Source organism: Petromyzon marinus, chromosome 21 (genome assembly GCF_048934315.1).
Source record: "Petromyzon marinus isolate PM22_M1 ecotype Great Lakes invasive population chromosome 21, UKy_Petmar_22M1.pri1.0, whole genome shotgun sequence".
Classification (NCBI taxonomy): domain Eukaryota; kingdom Metazoa; phylum Chordata; class Hyperoartia; order Petromyzontiformes; family Petromyzontidae; genus Petromyzon; species Petromyzon marinus.
The window spans coordinates 2,838,314-2,853,161 of record NC_133687.1 but is presented as its reverse complement, the minus strand read 5'-3'; the positions used below and the strand labels follow the sequence as shown (position 1 = coordinate 2,853,161).

General features: G+C 51.6%; 1 protein-coding gene across 1 annotated transcript; it reads left to right on the top strand.

The window, feature by feature from the left end:
- The first annotated feature begins 9,061 nt into the window (after nucleotides 1-9,061).
- LOC116944352 (trace amine-associated receptor 365-like) lies at nucleotides 9,062-12,246 on the top strand. Its single transcript, XM_032957912.2, has one exon. It carries the CDS (start codon nucleotides 11,188-11,190, stop codon nucleotides 12,244-12,246), a length of 1,059 nt encoding a protein of 352 aa, XP_032813803.2. The 5' UTR covers nucleotides 9,062-11,187.
- The last annotated feature ends 2,602 nt before the right edge of the window (nucleotides 12,247-14,848 follow it).

The window sequence follows — 14,848 nt, the reverse complement described above, 5'->3', positions numbered from 1 at the left end:
AGGAGGAGTCGGGGACGATGCCAATCCCAGCCGCAAGCGATGATGAAATTCTCGCTTGCAACTTTCATCAGATAACTGAGACCAGGCCACTTTATGTTGGAATGGGGTCCTGGGTGTACACCCACCACCGGAGTGGAAGAATGGCAGGCGCATCTTACAGATGACTAGTCGTTGGTCAGAGGGAAGATCAGCTCCACGGTAGGTCCTGGTGTCAAGGACATTGGCTCGAATTCGCTGGTCCGTCACTATGTAGTCCAGCAGATGTTCTTGCTTGGACCCAGCATGCATCCATGATGTTGTGTGGATGCGCCGATGCCGGAACAGCGTGTTGGTAATTACAAGCCCATGGGCTGCACAAAAATCTAGCAGCCTCCTACCGTTGTTATTGAGCTGATCTGGCCCATGCCGTCCAATCACTCCAGACCAGGTGCCAGTATCATGACCAACTCGGGCATTGAAGTCACCCAACATGATGACTCTTTCCCGAGGAGCCACTTTAGCCAGCACCTGTGACAGGAGGTCATAGAAGGCATCTGACTCATCGGCTTTGCCTGCATCCCTCCACGGATGTTCATCTTCGGTGGGGGCATAAGTAACCACGACCACCATTCCTCGCCTCCGGTTGATGGAAAGGCGAGCCCAAAGTAGCCTGGGGCTTACAGCTTCCCACACCTCACCGCCACGCTCCCACGCCCCCTTCATTCTTTTGTTAAAAAGAAGACCCACACCCTGTTGTTTGGCAGTCTGCTGCCCCGAGTAGAGGACTGTCCACCCCTCATGGTGGCAGGAGCCAGAGCCGGTCCACCGGACCTCCTGAATGCCGCATAGATCCAGGCGGTACCGGTCCAGCTCCCGACAGAGGAGTGGCAGCCTCTCCTCTGCAGTGAGCGTTCGAACATTCCACGTGGCCACCCGTAGTGGCTTTTCGTTGTTTCTGGAGTAGCCCCGAGGGTAGGTATTCAATCTCCTGGCTCCGCCAATTGGGGTTTGGCCAGGAGACGTCATAGACGCCTGACCCCCGGGGCCTCCGGCACAAGCTTATTAGTTACATATTTCAGTTTAATTCGTGGTTTCGTGGTAATTAATTGAAGGTGGAGGGGTTACCAGCCCCTCGCACCCGTCCAGAGCCCCCGTTTAGCCCCTGTGGTGGACACATATGCCATGAGGGGAGGAGCCAATCAAAATTGGATCTCCCCCCACAGCAACTGTCCACGACAGAGTTGCCCGTCCGGCACCGCGAGGAGGTAGGGGGTTGTTTTGCGAGACACACAGACACACACAGACACACACACACAGACACACAGACACACACACAGACATAAACACACAGACACACAGACACACACAAACAGACACACACACACAGACACACACACACAGACACACACAGACACACACACACACAGACACACACACACAGACACACACACACAGACACACACACACAAACAGACACACACACACAAACAGACACACACAGACACACACATACACACACACACAGACACACACACAGAGACACACACACAGACACACACACACAGACACACACACAGACACACACAGACACACACAGACACACACACACAGACACACACACACAGACACACACACAGACACACACACACACACAGACACACAGACACACACAGACACACACACACAGACACACACACAGACACACACACAGACACACCCACACAGACACACACACACAGACACAACAACAACAACAACCGCCATTCACCACTAAGTGGCGGTGACGTCACCACGACGCTTGTGCCAGGCTATGTGCACCCTGAGGCCACGTGAAGTGTCGAACGCCCGCTGGCAGGAGGTCACGGGGCAGACCCAGGTGCCACGGGTCGACTGACTGAGATGACTGGCTGATGCACCACCTGTGCCCCCTACTGTGCCAACCTGCTGTGCTTTAGCCACCCGGCGCTCCGCTCGCTGTTGTGAGCGTCGCTCCTCCGCCCTCCGTTGTTGTTGGAGGGCGACTGCCTCCAACTGCCCAGTAGCATCCTTCACGAGCCTCCTCCACAGAGGCCGATCTTGACACCGCTGGTACCAGTCATCGGCAAGTCCACTCAGCTCCACGTCCTCCTGTACCACATCACTCCATCTCTTCTCTAGCCCGTGCCGCGCCCGCTTAGCCCCCTCAATCCGGCCAAACAAAAGCTGTTTCGGCATGCGGTGGCTGGGCATGCGGGCTACATGACCCAGCCATCGCAGCCTTGCCTGCCGGAGGAGCTCACCGATGGGACCCTGCCCAGATCTTTCAAGGATTTGTGAGCTCCTCACACAATCCAGTCTGGTTAAACCCAGGATGGATCGTAGGCAGGTCAGCCTAAATGTTTCTAACCGGCGAAGATGTTCCATTAGGGGGGTCCACGTTTCGCAAGCGTAGAGAAGGGAGGGAATGACCGTGGCCGAGAAGACCTGAAGCTTAGTGCGGAGCGACAGACCAGGTAGCTTCCACACAGCGTTACGCAACCGATGAAAAGATATTGCCGCTCGACTGATTCGGAGTGAGACCTCTGCTGTTAAACTGGAGCCAGTCATAAGCACACTGCCCAGGTATGGGAAACTCTCCACTCTCTCCACAACTGCCCCATCACCGATTGGGAGTTGTGGGGGTGGAGTGTCCGATGGTACAAAATACCCAGGCAGGTGCTTAGTTTTGGTGGGGCTGATGGTAAGGCCCCACCTCTTAGTGGCACGCTCCAGTCTCAGCAGCAGCGTCTGCAACTCCTCCTCTGACTGAGCAGCTATTACCAAGTCATCAGCATACATAACGTGGTTGAGCAATAGGGAGCCATCCCTTGACCGCACCCGGGCATCGATTAGCCTCCCATTATATCTGTACCATATGGAGATTCCCCCGGTACAGCTATTGAAGGCTTCACGAACTACGTGGTCAAAATAGATGTTAAATAATGTGGGAGCCAGAGGACATCCCTGTCGCACCCCAAGGTGTACAGGGAATGGCTCTGACTCCCGGCCACGTAGTTTTACCCGGGCCCGCTCACCATCATGAAGGTCCTTAATGATCGTGAGCAGAGGGTCAGGTACTCCAAAAGCACGAAGAACGACCCAGAGCCCAGGCCTACTGATGGTATCATAGGCCTTGACCAGGTCAATAAAGCAGAGATGTAGGTCTTGTTGGAATTCCCTACACCTCTGCTGTAGCAGACGGACAGAAAATATGGCATCTGTGCAGGACCGCCCTTTCCTGAAACCGCATTGGGGCTCCGCAAGCCTCTCCTCAGCGTGCCTGGCAAGGCGATGCTGAATAATCCTTGCCAGGACCTTTCCCGGCACACTGAGGAGTGAGATGCCCCTGTAGTTGTTACAGTCTGTGCGGTCCCCCTTCTTAAAAAGGGGGACCACCAGGGCATCCTTCCAATCCTGCGGAACCCGTCCAGTGGTCCAGACTGTTGTTATGATGTCATATAGGGCAGTCTGTGCACAAACGCCACCCTCCCTCAGCATTTCGCTTGGGAGATCATCTCTGCCCGCTGCCTTTCCTGGTCTCAGACTCCGGATCGCCTTCAATACTTCCTCAGCAGATGGCACCTCAGCCAGCCACTCACAGGGGGTGACTTCATCCAATATTTGAGGCACCGCAGCCTCAGCAGGGTCATCCTCACTTTGTGCCACGATGTTTTCCTGGCTGTGGGATTTTCCCTCCCCCAGGACCTCACAGAAATGCTCAGCAAATCTGCGAACCTGTTCCTGGGGGTCGGAAATTGGATCACCGTTTTTTCCCCTAATGATGGTAATAGGTGTGGCGCTGCAGGTTACTTTTTTGATGGAGTTAAATAGCGATTTGTGATCACGGGCCACTGAGGCAGACTCCATCTCCTCAGCAACCCGCGACCACCACCCATCCTTGCAGCGCCTCACGGCTCTCCGAACCTCCGAGCGAAGGCTGCGGTAAGCCTCCTCATTCTCTGACGTGGGATTCTGTAGCCGATGACAGTGGGCCTGTCGCTTTTTCTCAACCATCCTGAACAACTCCTCTGTCATCCAGGGTGTCTGGGGAGGTCTGGACCGCGTACCCAAAGCAGCCATTGCAGCTGCATGAGTCACAGTCCTAAACCTCGCCCATTTACCCTCGACATCAGGAGGAGTCGGGGACGATGCCAATCCCAGCCGCAAGCGATGATGAAATTCTCGCTTGCAACTTTCATCAGATAACTGAGACCAGGCCACTTTAGGTTGGAATGGGGTCCTGGGTGTACACCCACCACCGGAGTGGAAGAATGGCAGGCGCATCTTACAGATGACTAGTCGATGGTCAGAGGGCAGATCAGCTCCACGGTAGGTCCTGGTGTCAAGGACATGGGCTCGCATTCGCTGGTCCGTCACTATGTAGTCCAGCAGATGTTCTTGCTTGGACCCGGCATGCATCCATGATGTTGTGTGGATGCGCCGATGCCGGAACAGCGTGTTGGCAATTACAAGCCCATGGGCTGCACAAAAATCTAGCAGCCTCCTACCATTGTTATTGAGCTGATCTGGCCCATGCCCTCCAATCACTCCAGACCAGGTGCCAGTATCATGACCAACTCGGGCATTGAAGTCACCCAACATGATGACTCTATCCCGAGGGGCCACTTTAGCCAGCACCTGTGACAGGAGGTCATAGAAGGCATCTGACTCATCGGCTTTGCCTGCATCCCTCCACGGATGTTCATCTTCGGTGGGGGCATAAGTAACCACGACCACCATTCCTCGCCTCCGGTTGATGGGAAGGCGAGCCCAAAGTAGCCTGGGGCTTACAGCTTCCCACACCTCACCGCCACGCTCCCACGCCCCCTTCATTCTTTTGTTCAAAAGAAGACCCACACCCTGTTGTTTGGCAGTCTGCTGCCCCGAGTAGAGGACTGTCCACCCCTCATGGTGGCAGGAGCCAGAGCCGGTCCACCGGACCTCCTGAATGCCGCATAGATCCAGGCGGTACCGGTCCAGCTCCCGACAGAGGAGTGGCAGCCTCTCCTCTGCAGTGAGCGTTCGAACATTCCACGTGGCCACCCGTAGTGGCTTTTCGTTGTTTCTGGAGTAGCCCCGAGGGTAGGTATTCAATCTCCTGGCTCCGCCAATTGGGGTTTGGCCAGGAGACGTCATAGACGCCTGGCCCCCCGGGGCCTCCGGCACAAGCTTAGTTGTTACATATTTCACTTTAATTCGTGGTTTTGTGGTAATTAATTGAAGGTGGAGGGGTTACCAGCCCCTCGCACCCGTCCAGAGCCCCCGTTTAGCCCCTGTGGTGGACACATATGCCATGAGGGGAGGAGCCAATCAAAATTGGAACTCCCCCCACAGCACTGTCCACGAAAGAGTTGCCCGTCCGGCACCGCGAGGAGGTAGGGGGTTGTTTTGCCGGACACAGACACACACACACAGACACACACACGTGTTCCCTGTGCCCGTTCGCGTCAAAACAACGACGAGGCGCTAATGGCTCCCGCGCGTCGTTCACTCGCCCCGCGGGGGTCTCGCGGGGCGAGCCGGGCTGGAGACGAGGAGAGGTGGGCGGAGACGGGGACGTCGAGACTCCTCCTCGTCGTCGTCATCGTCGTCCACAACTTCCACCTCCTTCGTCACCGGAATAGGTGGCAGCCGGGGACATGACGTCACACAGAGACGACAACTCTGGATGGCTTTGACAAATTAGATGCTGTCTTCATTTGAATGGCATTAATAATGCACTTTATTACAGAAGTAGAATTGTTACATTGACTCGTACAGGATTGTATTGTTCCGTCTCGTTTGTATTGTTCCATCTCGTTTGTATTGTTCCGTCTCGTTTGTATTGTTCCGTCTCGTTTGTATTGTTCTGTCTCGTTTGTATTGTTCTGTCTCGTTTGTATTGTTCCGTCTCGTTTGTATTGTTCCGTCTCGTTTGTATTGTTCTGTCTCGTTTGTATTGTTCTGTCTCGTTTGTATTGTTCCGTCTCGTTTGTATTGTTTCGTCTCGTTTGTATTGTTCCGTCTCGTTTGTACTGTTCCATCTCGTTTGTATTGTTCCGTCTCGTTTGTATTGTTCCGTCTCGTTTGTATTGTTCTTTCTTGTTTGTATTGTTCTGTCTCGTTTGTATTGTTCTGTCTCGTTTGTATTGTTCCGTCTCGTTTGTATTGTTCTGTCTCGTTTGTATTGTTCCGTCTCGTTTGTATTGTTCCGTCTCGTTTGTATTGTTCCGTCTCGTTTGTATTGTTCCGTCTCGTTTGTATTGTTCCGTCTCGTTTGTATTGTTCCGTCTCGTTTGTATTGTTCCGTCTCGTTTGTATTGTTCCGTCTCGTTTGTATTGTTCCGTCTCGTTTGTATTGTTCCGTCTCGTTTGTATTGTTCCGTCTCGTTTGTATTGTTCTGTCTCGGTTGTATTGTTCCATCTCGGTTGTATTGTTCCGTCTCGTTTGCATTGTTCCGTCTCGTTTGTATTGTTCTGCCTCGTTTGTATTGTTCTGCCTCGTTTGTATTGTTCCGTCTCGTTTGTATTGTTCTGCCTCGTTTGTATTGTTCCGTCTAGTTTGTATTGTTCCGTCTCGTTTGTATTGTTCTGTCTCGTTTGTATTGTTCCGTCTCGTTTGTATTGTTCCATCTCGTTTGTATTGTTCCGTCTCGTTTGTATTGTTCCGTCTCGTTTGTATTGTTCCGTCTCGTTTGTATTGTTCTGCCTCGTTTGTATTGTTCTGTCTCGTTTGTATTGTTTCGTCTCGTTTGTATTGTTCCGTCTCGTTTGTATTGTTCCGTCTCGGTTGTATTGTTCTGTCTCGTTTGTATTGTTCCGTCTCGTTTGTATTGTTCCGTCTCGGTTGTATTGTTCTGTCTCGTTTGTATTGTTCCGTCTCGTTTGTATTGCGGGGTTGAAGGCCAAGTTAAAGAGGCGAGTTTTCAAGACGGACTTCAACAGCTCTCACGACTCTGTCTTATCACCCAAGGCAACGTGTCGTTCCGCAGTCTGGGAGTTGCTGCTGATGCCGGTCGCCTCTGTCACTGCTGCTAATAATAATTAATTTTGTATTGGATATTGCTGATGATCCTGATGCTGATCCTGCTGCTGATACTGATAATGATGATACCAATACTGCTGATGATAATGCTGATGATGATACTGCTGCTGATATTGCTCATACTGCTGCTGCTGATGCTGCTGCTGATGCTGCTGATGATAATGCTGATGATGATACTGCTGCTGAAGATGCTAATACTGCTGCTGATGATGCTGCTGCTGCTGATATTGCTGATACTGCTGCTGCTGATGCTGCTGCTGATGCTGCTGATGATGATACTGCTGCTGAAGATGCTAATACTGCTGCTGATGATGCTGCTGCTGATGATGATGCTGCATCGTGTGTCCCCCACCCCACCCTACCAACACCTCCCCCCCCTCCACCCCCCACCCCTTCCGCACCACGTGACCGCAACATTGCGAGGTTGATCGGGACACTAATGGATTGTGCCCTGGGGGCGGGGAATGGGGGTGGGGGGGGCCTCTCGGGCAGCCGACTCCCTCAGGGCGCTCGTGTGGGTAATTAACACAAATTGACCTGCGGATTTACACTCGGGGGGGGGGGGTCTCAAACAGACGGCTCACAGCGGGGGTAAAGGCGGTGGAGGGAGAGAGGGAGGGGAGGGAATCTCGTGGTGAAAGGGGAGCTCGCAGATTTGTATATAAGAGGAGGTTCGCCGGGATGATGTTGGAGGCATTAATTAATTCAGGTGAGGTCTGTATCATGTTCAGCATTATCATCAGCAGCAGAATTATCATCATCAGCATTATCGGCAGCAGCCGCATTATCATCAGGAACATCATCACCATCAGCATTATCAACAACATCACCATCATCAGCAGCATTATCAGCATCATCAGCATCATCAGCAGCATTATCAGCATCATCAGCAGCATTATCATCAGCATTATCACCATCATCATCATCAGCATCATCATCAGCAGAAGCAACATCATCAGCAGCCGCAGCAGTAGCATTATCCATCATCTCAGGTGTAGAGACTCCCTCATTTGAGGTGTACAGATTCTATCTCTCATCTCAGGTGTACAGATTATATCTCTCATCTCAGGTGTATAGACTCTCTCTCTCATCTCCAGTGTAGAAGCTCTCTCTCTCTCCCCGTGAATATCAACATTTCACGAAGGCTTCTCGGCCGCAAAGTCGAAATCTTAACATCTTCCCAGTGGCCGCTGCTAAATACTTAAAGGCACGTTATTTTAATCATACAGTCAAGTGATGTACACCCCCCCCCCCCCATCTCCTCTTTAACGTGGTTTCGCAAATACGTCATCACTTTATGAACACCGCTCCTACCCTGATATACGTCGCCTCACCCCACACTAACGTCGCTGACAGCATCATCATCGGCATCATCGTCCGTCCGCCCTCTCGTGTATCCATCGCCTCTCAAGCCTTCGCCTCCAGCTACTGAGTACCCTGAAAATCGCTTCGATTTACGTCGTTTCGATGTTCGTGCGGGATATTAATTTATTTGTAAATTATTTTGTTGTTGTTGTTGTTTAGTTTGTCGTCCTTCCCTCCGCCACCTGTGATCAGCACGGTCGGCTACGTACCGTGAAAGAGAGGTTCAACGTACATTTACTACCCTATGCACTACATCACACCGCTGGAAATATTATTGAAGACTAATTTCTTGAGCATGCTTGGCTACGTACGGTGCGAAAGACGTTCAACATACGCACATACTGCACATCGTATCGGTCGGTGTCGGTGCACAGCCCGTAGGGAAATCCATGGATGAGTGTCGTGCCGTCATGAACGGATTGTTTGACCATATTTCACCACGCTGGTATCATAACTGTTTAATGAAAAAAAAAATCTGAATCTTGATTTGTCCTGGAAGAGGAATCCGATGACCCATGAAGCTCTTTGTTTTTCACGTATTTTTCTTATTTTATATTTAGGATTTATAAAGCCGACGGCGGTACACAAAGTGGCAGAAGGGGAGCAACGGGTGGGGTGGAGCCGCTGTCAGTGAGGGAGGTGACGGAAGTGATGGAGGGACAGGGGATGGGAATAGAGTTGCCGATGTTGCAGGGTTAGTGAAGGAGGAATAACGTGGAGTGTGATGGTCACTCTCGTACTGCCACAGAGGTCATCGTGAGTGGAGAGGGAATCTACTCCTCAGCGGCCACAGCCTCCAGACGTCGTCTGAACACAACACAAGAAACACAACACACGCAATATACACAACACACACAATACACACACAATATACATAACACACACACCATACACACAATATACACAACACACAAAACACACACGCAATATACACAACACACACGACACACACAATATACACACCACACACAGCACACACCATATACACAATACACACAACACACACGCAATATACACAACACACACATCACGCACACGCAATATACACAACACACACACCACACACACAATATACACAATACACACGACACACACGCAATATACACAACACACACAATATACACAACACACAATATACACAACACACAATATACACAACGCATATGATATACACATCATACATTAGACGTAACAAACACAACACACATATAGTATACACAACACACAGTACACATGCCACGCATAATATATACACAACGTAATATACGCAACACACATAGTATAAGTAACACACAATACACATAATACACGCACAATATATATAATATACACAACACAAACTAAACACAACACAACAACACTGACACAACACAAACTAAACTCAACACAACACCAGTGACACAACACAACACAACAACACTGACAGCACAAATACAACACAACAGCACAGACAAAACACAAACCAAACACAACAAAACAACACACAGACAATTACAAACGGCAATACAAAACAAACACAACGATCAGATACAAGCATCGCGAACACGCATAAAACATACGTTAACAAGCCCCCAACGCAGACCACACAACGCACAAGAACCAAGGATCCCCCGTGTAGCCTTCAGCAGAACGATATCATCACAGATCGTTGGGTCACATCGCCGCGGAAGTCAAATGGTGCTGTGTTGTCCACCCTCAACCACCCGACACAAATCAATGTATAAGGTTGTCACGCAAACGAACGTGGCAAGTTCGTGACTTCGTCAGCAGCGGTGTTGTTGGAGAGCGATCCACACGCGTTTAACAACTGGCGAGTCCGACGTTTCGCTGCTGGTTGCAGCCAAACTTGAACAGGCTATTGGGGCAAGTGCTGTTAGCAAACACGAAACACATTAACCAAGACACCACAACACAACTCACAACACAACCCACAACACCACTCACAACCCACAACACACAACCCCTCAATATACACCACAAACCCACAAAACCACTCACAACACACACCACACAACCCACAATACACACCACAAAACCCACAAAACCACTCACAACCCACAAAACCACTCACAACCCACAGCACACACCACACAACCCACAACGCACAACCCACAACACCACTCACAACCCATAACGCACAACCCACAACACAACCACATAACACACAACACCACCGACAACCTAGAACACACAACCCACAACACAACCACATAACACACAACACCACCGACAACCTAGAACACACAACCCACAACACAACCACACAACACACAACACCACCGACAACCTAGAACACACAACCCACAACACAACCACACAACACACAACACCACCGACAACCTAGAACACACAACCCACAACACAACCACACAACACACAACACCACCGACAACCTAGAACACACAACCCACAACACAACCACATAACACACAACACCACCGACAACCCACAACACACAACCCACAACACAACCACACAACACACAACACCACCGACAACCTAGAACACACAACCCACAACACAACCACACAACACACAACACCACCGACAACCTAGAACACACAACCCACAACACAACCACACAACACACAACACCACCGACAACCTAGAACACACAACCCACAACACAACCACACAACACACAACACCACCGACAACCTAGAACACACAACCCACAACACAACCACACAACACACAACACCACCGACAACCCACAACACCACAACACAACCACACAACACACAACACCACCGACAACCCACAACACCACAACACACAACCCCCCCACCCCGCCCATCACGATGCCGAACCACTCCGACCACGCAGCCTCCTCCACCTGCGTCTCCTTCAACCACCTCAACTGCACGGGGCCCTCCCTCCCGCCCCTGAGCCGCCACCTCGTCCTCGCCCTCCTCCTCATCTTCATCGCCGCCACCGTCCTGGGCAACCTCCTCATCATCGCCGCCATCGCCTCCTTCCGGCAGCTGCAGACGCGTGCCAACGCGCTCGCCCTGTCGCTGGCCGTCTCCGACCTCCTCGTCGGGATCCTCTGCATGCCCTCCTCGACTCTCAAGACCATATACAACTGCTGGTTCTTCCCCGACGTCCTCTGCCACTGGCACTTCTTCGCCGACTACATGTTCACCACCGCCTCCGTGCTGCACGTCACCTGCATCGCCTTCGATCGCTACGTGGCCATCAGCGACCCTCTGCGCTACGCGGCGCGCGTCACTCCGCGCACGCTCGTGGCCATGCTCGCGTTCTGCTGGCTCGGCTCGGCGCTGGTGTCGTCGCCGATCCTGCTCAGCCTGAGCGACCACGAGGCCCTGTCGGGCCCCACCATTCACAGGATCCTGTGCCCGAACGACTGCTTCTTCTACATCAGCATCGGCACCATGCTCGTCATCGGCATGGGGCCCTACTTCGCGTCCATGCTCGTGGTCGTGGCGGTGTACGCGCGGATCTACGCCGTCGCCCGGGGCCAGGCGAGGAGGATCGCCGCGTCGGCGAGCGGCTCTCAGGTCCGCGGGCACGCCGAAGAGGCCGCCAACTCAGCGACCGTGAAGAACCTGAAGCGAGAACACAACGCCACCAAGACGCTGGGGGCCATCATCTGCTCGTTCCTGCTCTCGTGGTTGCCCTTCTACATCATCACCATCGTCTCGATGTTCGTCAACGACATGTTCCTCTCGTACCGAGTCACCCTCTGGCTGGGCTACATCAGCTCCATCGTGAACCCCTTCCTCTACGCCCTGCTCAACAGGCAGTTCCGATCCGCGTTCCGCACCCTTCTCAGCGTCAAGGTCTTCTCCGTCCTGGGCAGCCGGGGCGACGATTTCATGGGGGTTAAGAAATCCTGATCGTGGGATTGCTATGGGGGTGTAGGGGTGGGGCGTGGGGGGACAGGTGCGCAGCTATGGTTTGGGAGGGGGGGGGGGCGAATCAACAGATAAACAAGTAAACAAAAATAGGATTTTTATTTTTAAAAATATGAGGACGATAAATATATGTGTAGTTAGCGCCTACGCATTATTGTATACGGGTTAAACAAACAATGAAAAAAAAACATCCGCAGCCATGTCAGAAGAAGTGAGTCGGGAGAAAGGAGTGGAGCCCACAGTCGGATCTTGCATAGCCCCCCCAACCCCCGTAGAAATCGTCCGGTGCACCCCTGGTGGGGCAGGTGGGGGCGCTGGTGGTGACTCGGCGTGGATTCACAATTGGCCGTGTCGGAGACACACTCAGCCGCCACCGTGCTCAGTCGCCCCGCTAGGTTCGGATCGGGGCGTCGGCCACACGTGGGATGATGGCTGCAGGCTGATTTATGTTGCGAAAATGTGATGATTTTTGGGGTTTTAAACAAAAACACATTTTTTTGTTTAAAACCCCCAAAATATGTTTTTTTGTTTTATGTATTTACTCCCTGTAATGTTGACTAACTAACTATTTTTATTTTACCAGGTAAGACCCACTGAGCTATAGAGCTATTTGTCACGGGCGACCTCGCCACAAATAACAGCTCAACGAAATGGCTTATCATCACGTGGACATCGACAGCAGCGAACTACTCGTAAGGCCTGATTCTGAATGTGGAGTGGAAAACCGCAGGATTCGGGAGGGAGACACGCAAACTCCAAATATACAGCAGCAGCAGGCGGCGGGGTCGGGATCGAACCCACGACCTCCTGTATACCAGGCGAGGTAGTTAACATCTACTGCCGCGTTAACCGATGACTTGCTGTAAACGGGTCTCAATGTCTCCGTGCAAGCCAATTAAATAATCATGGGCGTCAACGTTTTGCGTGGGACCCACATCTAAAAGAGAGGGGCCCTTGCCTATGAAACATCGGTCAGTTCACCACCAGTGGTGACGCCATCGTGACGAGAAGTTAACTACCTCGCCTGGTATACAGGAGGTCGTGGGTTCGATCCCGACCCTGTGCCTGCTGCTGTATATTTGGAGTTTGCGTGTCTCTCTCTCATCATCATCACGGTGGCTATGAGATGTTAACTACCTCGCCCGGTATACAGGAGGTCGTGGGTTCGATCCCTACCCTGTGCCTGCTGCTGTATATTTGGAGTGTGCGTGTCTCTCTCTCATCACCATCACGGTGGCTAGGAGATGTTAACTACCTCGTCTGGTATACAGGAGGTCGTGGGTTCGATCTCTACCCTGTGCCTGCTACTGCTGTATATTTGGAGTTTGCGTGTCTCTCTCTCTCTCATCATCATCACGGTGGCTAGGAGATGTTAACTACCTCGCCTGGTATACAGGAGGTCGTGGGTTCGATCCCTACCCTGTGCCTGCTGCTGCTGCTGTATATTTGGAGTTTGCGTGTCTCTCTCTCATCATCATCACGGTGGCTAGGAGATGTTAACTACCTCGCCTGTCATACAGGAGGTCGTGGGTTCGATCCCTACCCTGTGCCTGCTGCTGCATATTTGGAGTTTGCGTGTCTCTCTCTCATCATCACGGTGGCTAGGAGATGTTGACTACCTCGCCTGGTATACAGGAGGTCGTGGGTTCGATCCCTACCCTGTGCCTGCTGCTGCTGTATATTTGGAGTTTGCGTGTCTCTCTCTCTCTCTCTCATCATCATCATGGTGGCTAGGAGATGTTAACTACCTCGCCTGGTTTACAGGAGAGTTTGATCCCTACCCTGTGCCTGCTGCTGTATATTCGGAGTTTGCGTGTCTCTCTCTCTCTCTGTGCTCGCGTGGATTTTTCTCCGGCGCCTCCAGTTTTTGACTCCACATTTATAATAAACGTGCGTTCAGAGTCTTTGGCTGGTATATAAATGTCCACACGATTCTCCACTTCCTTCAGCTATCATTTGTGGCCAGGTCGCTTCTGAAAAAGAGCTATATAGCAGCTCAGTCGGACCTTACCTGGCAAAATAAAAAAAAAATATACATCTTAATAGTTTTGGAATTGTTCAAGCAAGTCTGACTGCTGATGATGACACCGTGAATGACGAAACCGAAGTTTTTTCTTGTTGCTCAGCCAATGTTGCTGGAATTATGCGCTCCCAGAAGGCCGTGTGTTGCTGATGGGATGTGTATTTTTACGTTGAGGAAGCATCGTGTCAAGTAGGTGTGCTGTTTGCTTATTGCTTAATTGTCCTCACTTATATTCTCATATAAATAACGAGAAGTCCGTGGGGTCTCAATATCTAAGCACGTTTATCTATGTGTGTTAGTTGTGTGGGGAGCGATAGTGTAGCGGTTAGTGCGCTGCGCTATGAACCTAGCGACCCGGCGTTCGATTCCCGCTCACGGCCAACACCAGTGACGATTATCTAAACCGATTCTGGGCCTCCCCTAGGTTGACTCAGCCTCAAATGAGTACTTGGTGCGGTGTGTAGTAAACATCGCCACTGGGGAGACAAAGGCGGCCGGGCGTGGTGTTGGCGACCTATCCCCTCGTGTGCCATGCCGGCCTTCATAGGTGCTCGCTAACAG

Excerpts from the sequence above, each read along its gene's own strand:
- LOC116944352 (XM_032957912.2), top strand. The coding sequence starts at position 11,188 with ATGCCGAACCACTCCGACCACGCAGCCTCCTCCACCTGCGTCTCCTTC.